The 10,538-nt window shown below is 35.8% G+C and overlaps 1 protein-coding gene and 1 long non-coding RNA gene across 4 annotated transcripts in view; one reads left to right on the plus strand and one right to left on the minus strand.

The window, feature by feature from the left end:
- Nucleotides 1–1,680: 1,680 nt before the first annotated feature.
- Nucleotides 1,681–8,953, plus strand: LOC306988971 (uncharacterized protein). Of its 3 annotated transcripts, XM_079594228.1 has the most exons (6): nt 1,681–2,112; nt 2,784–3,098; nt 4,891–4,944; nt 6,041–6,187; nt 6,272–6,339; nt 8,790–8,953. In XM_079594228.1, the coding sequence occupies exons 1-6, from the start codon at nt 2,070–2,072 to the stop codon at nt 8,838–8,840; spliced, it is 678 nt and encodes a 225-aa protein (XP_079450354.1). In that variant the 5' UTR covers nt 1,681–2,069; the 3' UTR covers nt 8,841–8,953. The 3 variants fall into 3 exon arrangements, with proteins under 3 accessions (XP_079450354.1, XP_079450353.1, XP_079450355.1); XM_079594227.1 differs by lacking the exon at nt 8,790–8,953 and having other exon boundaries at nt 6,272–8,776; XM_079594229.1 differs by lacking the exon at nt 4,891–4,944 and having other exon boundaries at nt 1,855–2,112.
- The window catches only part of LOC306988988, a 241,940-nt gene continuing 237,434 nt past the window's right edge, over nt 6,033–10,538 (minus strand). The window contains exon 4 of the long non-coding RNA XR_013795542.1: nt 6,033–6,155. This is a non-coding gene — a long non-coding RNA (uncharacterized lncRNA). The remainder of the gene's footprint in view (nt 6,156–10,538) is intronic.

Raw genomic sequence — 10,538 nt, forward strand, 5'->3', positions numbered from 1 at the left:
ACTTATTTTTGTTCTTGTATTTGATTGTTCTTAAGTAAATAAATAATGTAAATTTCTACATTTTGGGCTTTTATTTATGTTGCCTAGTAGCTATGGATTTTCATAATTTTACTAGGTAAACAGGTGCATATATGCACACATAGGCCTATATACATTAATAATTGTAATAATATATAGGTAAACGTATATGTGTGCATATATGTACCTATATGCGCGCATATGTACATATAATATAGGAAAACGGCCAATTTTATATGTCACATATATTAAAAACCTATATTAAAACATATATGTTTATATAGGTTCTTTCCATGTGGAAAAGATTAATATATTATATCATACTCAGGAAAAGGACAAATGTCTGCTCAGGTCTTTTTTTATTAGGTTTTTATTCATTTAAATGTTTTATTGCAAATGAAAGGTTACAAACATTAACAGTGAGAATAAAATAAATAAAACTATTTTTATACGGACATCATTCATTGGTTCAGAATTAATTAAATTGTAAATTAAAATTAATCCACGGAACATGCAAGAAATCCAAAAACCAAGAGACATGAAACCAGGGAAAACGTTCAGAAATGCAGTTCAAAACAACACAATTTTGCAGTGAGTGAATGAGTGAACATGGAATAAATAGCCTGAGACTAACAGGGTAATGAGACACCCTCAAATGAGGATGAATGCAATCAGTGATGATGAGTCCGGGCAGTGAGTTATGGGAAATGTAGTTTGTGAGGGAGTGATAATAGTCTGATGTGGAGTGCCCTCTGGTGGCTCTCAAGGGCACTCCAGCTGGTGACCGTTACAGATGGTAAACGACAGAATGAAACCGGAAACCGGCAGTTTTGGTCTGGTTTCACACTCAACTTGATTCTATCGAACCCTGGCCAGTTTGCGTGCATATTATTATTATTTTTATTTATTTTTTGGTTTATGGGACAGCAGTTCGCTTCAATTCTGCATGGCCTATATAATATGGCACGAGCACAATAAAGCTGACTGAGTGAACTGCACTTCTGTGTTAGTATCATTGGTCGCCAGATCTTTCTACACTGCTCTGATCATTGACTTCATTCTGATATCCAATTTTATCTATAATTCCAGAATATTCCTTTTTGGGTTAACTATCCCATTAAATCAAACTAATTTCATACACACACACTTTACTGGATGTTTCACTTTCTCTGTGTTCAAGTAAAGTGTTGAAGCAAGCACAAATAAAGCTGACTCACAAAAACCTAAGCAGTAAACATTTATATTGATAGAGAATATTTTGAGAATAGCCTACCTATACTATGACTGAGGGGAAAAAACGAGGCTAATACATGGAGTTTCTAAGCTGCAATATAATTCACTTGGGACTGTGAGTGAGAGTGTTTACGTAAAACTCTTTTAAAAGAAAAGAATAAAATGAAGAAATGAGAAACGGGTTAATGGCATATGGTTAATGGTTGTTCAACCGGATATCTTCCACTTTCACACGTAGAACGTCGTCATCATCATCATCATCATCATCATCATCCTCTGAGTAGCCTACTGACAAAGTTAATGCATTAGAGCCGCCAACTGCATCTGGACGATAATATTAATAATAATAATCACTCACTGATATAAGACAATTTTACTTTCACAATGCGTGTGTATAATCACGTGACTAGCCTACTATGATACGTATTTGCTTGAAAAAATGCTCACATCAGAGCAGCATCCACAATCCAATGTCTATTCACATATGCATTCTGATAGAGGTTTTGTTTTATGTGTTTGTTTCTTTGTTTGTTTGTTAACGACGTTTAATTAAACGAAAACAAGAAATTGTGGGAGTGTTTTTATAGGCTAAGCCTAACTGGTTGTAAACTTCACAAACTGACACCGTCACTTACACACCCACTCGTGCATCTCTGCATTAATTAACCAGAGATTCTCGAACAACTGTTAACCCAAGACAGTTTAGATAAACACGTTTTTTTTTTATGAGATCTGTAATTGGTTTAATGCCACACTTCTATTGTTTAGTTCTGCTGACCTGAAATTTTGTTATTATTTAAAGAACTGCTTAACTGAAAATGGTTAACATAATACTTTTATTCTGCATTTGGCATCTTGTTGGTAAGTACAAATCTTCTATATGTATTGACGAATTCAATCTAGCTAAGTTTCTTTTTCATGTCAGTTTTTATTTTTAGATAAAGATGCTATCTTTGATATGTGAGAAGTAGTTTGGATTCTGTTTTTGATCACTGTGTTGGCGCATGAGTGACATATTTAGTTTCCTGGTTATACACTTTATAGCCATCATTAAATTATTCATGCTTAAAATGTTCTAATATATAAGACAATTGAAAGCTAAGATACTTATGTTCAGTTTTGTAGTCGGTGGCTCTAAAAGGTCTCCATAAATTTCAGATTTAAGAGCTGAATGTTCTTCAGAAAATCTTCTCGAAATAACACTTTTAAAATCAAGCTATAAATGTCCAGGTTGAGGAGTTGAATTTAAAAGAGAAATATCTTGATTTGAAGTGGTTTTGGCTTTATTTTAATTAGCTATTTAAAAAAATAATAATAAGTTCACCTAAACAAATGCTGTTTTACTATACTTTTTTATTTGTTTCTATATTCCATTGAGATCCCATTTCCAGTGTTCAATTCACCATTGAATCAAATAAGCAGACGGCTGTAAAAAAAAACAAACAAACAAAAACATAAATTTAAACAATTGTTTAATTGACTACAGAAAAGTACTTTATGTGTCTGATGAACTGTTCCTCTTGGTTCTCCAGGAGTGTTTGGTTACACAGATGCAGTGAAGTCAGTGTCAGTGATGGAGGGAGATTCTGTCACTCTAAACACTGAACTCACAGACATACAGAGAGATGATGAGATCCTGTGGAGGTTTGGAGACCGTCGCATCGCTAGAGTGATCATGAACATTCCTAAATATGATAATCATGAGAGATTCAGAGACAGACTGAAACTGGATCAGACTGGATCTCTGACCATCAGTGACATCAGAACCACAGACTCTGGACTTTATCAACTAAGAACCATTATTAGGAATGAGGAGTTTATCAAGAGATTCAATGTTACTGTTGATGGTGAGCATAATTACATGTGATTGCTTCTATCATCGTCATATTCAAAAATGTATATAATTATTGTCATAACCCATAATGATATTTAAAGATTATTTGTTAGAATTCTTGAAGATACATTTCAGATGCAGTTTTCTTTATCTTATTCTAATATTTACAGTATATTTATCAAACAAAATAATTACAATCACCCTCCAGTCCATTAAAAACAACCAGATCCACATTAGATTATCTCCCGCTCAAGGGGCAAAAGGAACACACACATTATAGAACTGAAATAGTTTAATAAACTTCTTTCATGTGTCATGAGCACCAGTGTCTGATCCATTGTGCTCTTACAGGAGGATACACAGATATATTACAGCAATATGCAACATTTCACAATGAATAAAATAACTGTAAGTAGCCAAACTCGACATGAGTGAATTACTGCAGATCCAGGGGCATTACAACTTGTTTTTTTCTTTGATGACATCAGAGCAAAATAACTTACAAGAACGTTCAAGTGCAATTTACTGAAAGTACAACAGGGCAGAATATGTATTTTAATGCATAATTAACTCTAATGAACTCAACCTAACAAAGATGAAGTAAAGCTACTCATAAGAAAAAACAATCCAAGGCACTCAAGTAATTAGTTTTTAGAAAAATATAAAAAGCCTTTATTCTTTCAAGGCTTAGATTTTAAATCAGGAGACAAGCAACGGCACAACTAGTGCGGCCAATAAGCCTTCATTATGATGTGAAGTAAAGTAATGAAGTAAAGCTATAGGCGGCTCAACTCTCAACCAGATAAAAAAAATTCTGGTAAAAGAAATAAGAAGAAAGCCAAAATATTAAATATTTAAGAGAGGGGTCAAAATTATAATTTTAAATATATATTTTTTTTAACTTTCAGAGATTTGGAGCCAAGTTACAGGGGAGTAAAAATTATTTCAGAATCATTATTTTATTTGTACACAGAGATTGGTAAATCTAGAACAATCTGTTGACTTTAAGCAATCTCTGTTTCATTAGGTATGCCAACAGTGACAGTTCAATATGGGGCAAAAAAACACTTATTTTGTTTTGCCCCAAGTTTCATTCCTGTAACTCAAGAATTATAAAAAAAAATACCTTAATATCCTTTTATATTTTCATTTTTAACAAACATTTATTTTGGTACCTTCATTTGAAAGTTCCTCAATGGTTCAGTCACAGAAATATAGAGATCTAAATGTGGATCCATGAGTAAATTAGTCAATTGTAAACATGTTTAGTGGTCAGAAACCTCTTTGCATATACAGTTGATTATCTAGGCCCTATTACATTTTATAGTTTGGCTTTCATCACTATTTATGTCTGTCTTTAGAAGAAAAAAAAAATATTACAAAAACAAAATCAAAAATTTGAAGGGAACGTTTTTGAAATGTGGTTGATTTGAGACAGAATGACCCAGGCCAATGTTGTAAGTCCTCTTTAACGCACCTTAACAATGGGACAACGTTTAGATAATATACATCAGTCAGGAAGGGTGTAAAATTAATATAAGATATGAGAATCCTTTAAGAGAGAGAATAGATGGTGCTCAAGAACCTTGGTAAACAAGAGCCAATGTATTCAGATTTTGTATATTTTATTTATTTTTCCAAAATGAGTGAATTATATTTTAAACCTGAATTCATTGTTATGAGAGAAAATCAGGGCTGTGAGTATAAACACTGATCTCTGTGTGTGATGAGACTGACTAACACTGACATTATAGCAGCTTCTCACTGTTATATATTCACATCTCTGGTTCTCTAATATCTTCCAGCTTATCCGGCCACTCCACAAAGTCCTTCATCGTCTGAAAGTGAGAATGCAGAGGGTAATGAAGCCGATATTCAGATCAACAGCACACTTATGATATTGCTTTTATACAACAGTTCAATAAACAATTTTATATAGTGCGTTGTTACATAATACGGCCAATTGTTTACTGCTTTTTTCTTTGCTCAAAAATAGGCAGATACAATACAGGCAAGTTCTTTACACTTTCTGACAAACACATTTACGCCATAAACATGTTAAAGGAGACTCAAGCTGGTCAGACTAGTATCAGAAGGTCAGTGAACAGACTGTGGGCATCTGAGACTGAGACAGTGTAGAGGATTGAAATCTTGAGATGTGCAATGGCTTACACTAATAACTATCTATATTCCAAGCAGCTAGTCCCATGATCCCATCTACAGTGTCTATTGTCAGCCCAGCAACACAGTTCAATAAATCCACTTCAGAAACGTTGTTGAAATAAAATGTGAAAATCTCCGGTTTTATTCATTGGTTTCCGATTTACAAAAGAGAATGTGAGCTGACTAAAACACTTATTCTAGTTGTTAATGAAATAAAAAATTCCTAAACCAGTTAGAAGGTAAGAAAACCATTTGCTTCCACCGCTCTCAAGATCTGAATGAGAATCAACGTAATGTAGCCGAAGTAGATTTATTCTTAAATAGGCAGTACACTATTTACTAATTTGTACCAAATCCTATAATAATAATAATAATTCATTACATTTATATAGCGCTTTTCTCGGCACTCAAAGCGCTTTACAGAAGGGGGGAATCTCCTCAACCACCAATGTGCAGCATCCATCTGATGATGCGACGGCAGCCATATTACGCCAGAACGCCCACCACACACCAGCTTACTGGTGGAGAGTAGAAGTGATGAAGCCAATCAGTGTATGAGGATGATTAGGAGGCCATGATGGACAGAGGCCACTGGGCAAATTTGGCCAATATAAGCACATGCATTCTAGTATGCTTTTAACCTTTTAAGTATTATTTAACATTTGTAACCTTTACATTAACTTCTAAATTAAATTATTTACCTGTTTAACATTAATTCTTATTCACATTACTATGAATTGTTCTTTGGCCTCTACAGACAGACTGACAGACTGTTTCTCTTTATCTTTCCAGAATCTGACCAGCAAACTCGCTCTCCTCCTCCAGTCTCAGTCTCTCAGATAGTGTTGATCTCTTCTGCTGTCGCTGGATCTCTGATGGTCGTTGCTGCTGTTGGGATCTTCTGGATCTGCAGGAAACACAGACAAACAGACCAACAGGGCAAGTGTTTCATACTTCTGTTACATCTGAAGAAATAGTTACAGTTTTGCTGTTTTAACAAGTTTGTCATTATTATTCAAACAGTTCAGACCCGTGATGAAGAGATCACTTACGCTGATCCGATGTTCTACAAAAGAAATGCACAAAAAGCGGTAAGACAATTCATGTTACAGTTTCCACAGTACAATCTGAGCATTCATTGTATAATAGAGGAGTTTATACAATAGTATTATATAATGCATATTTTCAATATTTCTACATATGGTTCCAAATTCATGTAAAAAAACAGGGAAAAGGAAAACGTGATGAGTCTGTTCTAAACCCAGTGATCTTCTTTACTATACAGACAGCTGCATTATAAGGGAACATCCTAAACGACTCTTAGAAATGCCTTTTGAAATATGATATTTAGCTGTAGCTATCATGACATTATCTACAATCTTATAGCATTCTAGATCCCTTTTATTCACAAATTTAACCCTTTCATGGTTACGTTTAAAATAGTCTAGCTGATGCCCGCTCTAATGGTTAAACATAAATGCTTCAACTTTGGCTCTTGCACATGCTCTGAGGTACAAAAGCAATAACAGAAAAGAAAAAAGAAAAAAAGAGAGCTATGGTTAGATGTCCACAATGACCAGAGAGAAAGAGCATATAAGATCTTGACACTTCGCTCAAAAATAACTGTAAATACAGTACATGTGTTGTTGCTCAGGGTGTTTCTGCTGAAATAAACACAGCTAGAGCTGCTAAAAGTGTGAGTTTCCTGTAACTCTGAAAGCTGAAGATAGTTCTGCAAATTTGAACATGGGAAAGACATTTCAACATTTGCTTTAAAAAAAATCAAAACTAGGCTATTTTGTATAACTCTCATTTGACTGCAGAGACAAAAAATACATTTGTAACACTGGATGTCCCTTTGTCCTTTTATTTCAAAGTAGCAATTGTAACTAGTTTTTGATTTTCATTTGTCAATGGTAATTATTGCTTGCTATCCAAAAACTTTGCATGAGGAGAGTGAGTCTTCAGATCCACCACTGAGTCAGTAGTGTGTGTCAGAGTCAGAGTTCGCACTATCCTGCTCAGAGATTCAGTCACTGAATGACCAAATCCTCTCATTGATGGACCAGCAAGTAAAATCATCTACAATCCCTCTTTAAATAAGTTATTGTTTGCCTGCCATGTTATGTAGTTAATTGGCAGTGTTCTCAAACTGAAGTCCGAGTCCAAGACCATACTAGTCAAGGCCAGCTCATAGTCAAAGTCCAGGCCGAGTCCAAATACTCCTGAAAAACAGACTTGATCTCGAGTACTTGAGCAGTTGACGGTAAATGTACACGTAAATTAAACAGACACTACTGACATTAACAGTAAATAGCACTGATGAATTGAATACATTGCTTGTTTGAGGAAATTGCATTTTAACATTAGAAAGGATAAATAATGGCATGTAATCTAGAGAACAGCACAGAGAACTGTGCTATTTCTGAGGTACAAAATAAGGGTTCATACTCTTTACTGGTAAAAACGTTAGGCCAATAATAGCTCAGAGTGTTTCTGCAGACACAGCTCCACAGGAAACTGGACTTCCGGAACAAAACTGAAGACGGTTGTGTCTGTGAGAGAGAAAAAGTGTGAATGAGTGTGGCCTTCATACATTCCACTGGAATCAGCAACATCTATCAGCTAAAAAGGACATTGTAGAAAATACATATTGTCATGTTCAAAGTGTTATTCTACTCATGCAAGGAAACGTTTTTGACACTCTCAGCTCAGTTTCTGAGTTAAAGTAAAACTTCTGCTGTGGTCTGAGTTTATTTCAGGTTAGTTTAGTATCAGACTGACCCAAATGAATGTGGTTTCTGTTGAGTGGATAAACGTCTTGCTCCTGTTCACTATTGCATGTGTGCGGTCGATTGTCAGTGATTCTGAATATTACTTAGCATACTATACAATTTGTTTTGTGTTAAACTAGCATGCTCGACATGTATGTTTAAAATATAATTGATATTTAGTATTATCAAATGAGTATTTTAGTCAGTAAAGCAAGGCCAAAACGATTGAATCCTGTGTTTTTGAACAGTTCTGTTGCACTATTGGGATGTTTTTCACTGTTCTGATTTGTTGTCTTTGCTGTAGTGGGCGTGGCTTCTGTCATGAGGTCACTATCAGTCTGTCACTGATGAATCAGACACTAGACTTGTTTGAGATGAGCAAAATCTACGCAGAACTGTTCACTAGGGCTACGTTCCTGTCAAAAATGGTCTTGCCCTTCACTCGCTGACTTCCCTCTGCCTCGTTCACTCGGATGTACGTCATTGTTTACGTTGCATGAGTGCCCACTACTGGCGGATCCTTTGCTATAGGCTGAATTGGTGCTGGATTTGCACCGGGTGTATGATAGGGCCCAAAGACCCTCCATTATATATAAACACAAGACCATCACTCAGTGTGAAAAACACTGACTCATAACCCCTAATATCAAATGATGAATTTGCAGCACATTTCTGTCATTTATTCATTTTGAGCTCCTGCAGTTTTTGAATGTGAAACATCAGGATTGTTTTTCTCCTTTGACCTTTTGTGTTTGTGTTTCCTACAGAAATCTGAAATGACGGAGGTGGTTTATACATGTTTGATCACAGATCAATAATCAAACTCTCTGATTCTGTTTCTTTACAAATTATGTGTTGATCATCGTATTGACATTTGTGTTTTATACTGTATTACTCTTTCAAATAAAATAAAATGTACATTTGTTGAAGTAAATCCTGCTTTTGAGTTTCATTTAGACTGATAGTGATATTCACATATGATCATCATTATAATAATAATATATTTTGGGCCAGATTTACTAAACAGGGCAAATTAGTGTGAGACCGCAATCCCACAAAACCACTGGTGTGAGTGGAAAGTTCAGCCAGCAACAATATCACCCTGTAGCCCAAGACTGGTCACCCACTGAAGCTAAGCAGAGCTGAGTCTGGTCAGTACCTGGATGGGAAACTCCTGCAAAAACCAGGTTGCTGCTGGTAGAGGTGTTAGTGAGGCCAGCAGGGGGCGCTCACCCTGTGGTCTGTGTGGGTCCTAACACCCTAGTGTAGTGATGGGGACACTATACTGTAACAAGCACCATCCTTCAGATGAGATGTTAAACCGAGGCCTGACCTAAAACCAACACATGGTGCTGAAGGACTCAAACCGGCATGGAAAGTGTGCGCGCTAAAAAGGACACTAAAGATCGCAGCCTCTAGTGTCAGTCACTTTAGTGCCTCTTGAGATCAGGGGAGTGAGGTTTACACACACTAGCTGGCCTCCGTTACACTGGGCATTCTGATTTTAAAATTAGGAATATTAATCTTACTTTTCTTCAGTAAAAAAGCAATACAACTGCTAATACTTGTGAACTAAATGAATGAACTTGTGAATATTAAAAATTGTGAATATATGTTGTTCATGCTGTTATTTAGCACATTTTGAAACCTCTGTATCCCCTGATACACGTTGCCAGATAAGGGTAAGAAAAAAAGTTAATCCACAATATTGACAATCTATGTTTTATGAGTTTAAAAACTGCATTAAAAAAAAATAAAATAAAAAAAAATACAAAATTGTAATATTCACATGTTAAAGCTGCAGTCCGTCGTTTTTCCTCTTTGTCGCCATCTCTGTTCGAAATCTGCAATTGCAGTTATTCGCGGAATTATTAACTGTGCGTGGGTAGTAAATCGGCATGAAACAGCGCGGATGAACACAATGTATTGAGGAGAACCTGTCGCTGCCGCGTCGCTGTGGATACTGTACTGTCATCAGCAATCTCAGAGTATACTTTTTGAAAGTGTCAACATTAGAATTGTCATCGGAAAATGTCATCTGAACAAGTAAGTAACATTCACTTTTGTTCTGACCAAATTCGGGGGGTGGGGGGAAGCATTGCAGTAGGCTATATCATGCTGATTAAATCTAACGATTGCTTACATCACGTCAAAACGTGAAAAATATATTTTTTCTCTAGCCACTCAGAAGTCCGAAGTCTTTGGGTTTTACAACTGGTGAATCTCCAGTTGTCACTGGTGATTGTCGCTTTAAACTTTCGGGATCCGCCATACCAAGTGCTAAGCTAAATCTGCACCTCCATCATCCACACACGCTAGCCGGGGACTCCTTCTCTATGTGTACAGAAGTGATGCAATGACGCAAAGACATGCTCGAAATTCCCGCGGAAATCCACCAGTACCACTGGAATTAAAATTATTATTACAAGCTTACCGTTTTGAATCGAGGTAAGGCAAGCAGATCGTTTTGAACACTGGCTGGTTACGTTTTTTTTCAAAAATGTCTTTTTTGATAT

The sequence above is a fragment of the Phoxinus phoxinus genome (assembly GCF_949152265.1).
Source record: "Phoxinus phoxinus genome assembly, chromosome: 20".
NCBI classification, from domain to species: domain Eukaryota; kingdom Metazoa; phylum Chordata; class Actinopteri; order Cypriniformes; family Leuciscidae; genus Phoxinus; species Phoxinus phoxinus.

Bases quoted from the DNA above. Each gene is read 5' to 3' on its own strand.
- LOC306988971 (XM_079594227.1), top strand. From the start codon at position 2,070: ATGGTTAACATAATACTTTTATTCTGCATTTGGCATCTTGTTG. The intron at 2,113-2,783 runs GTAAGTACAAAT...TTGGTTCTCCAG, and splicing joins CTGCATTTGGCATCTTGTTG to GAGTGTTTGGTTACACAGAT. The intron at 4,945-6,040 runs GTAATGAAGCCG...TTATCTTTCCAG, and splicing joins TGAAAGTGAGAATGCAGAGG to AATCTGACCAGCAAACTCGC.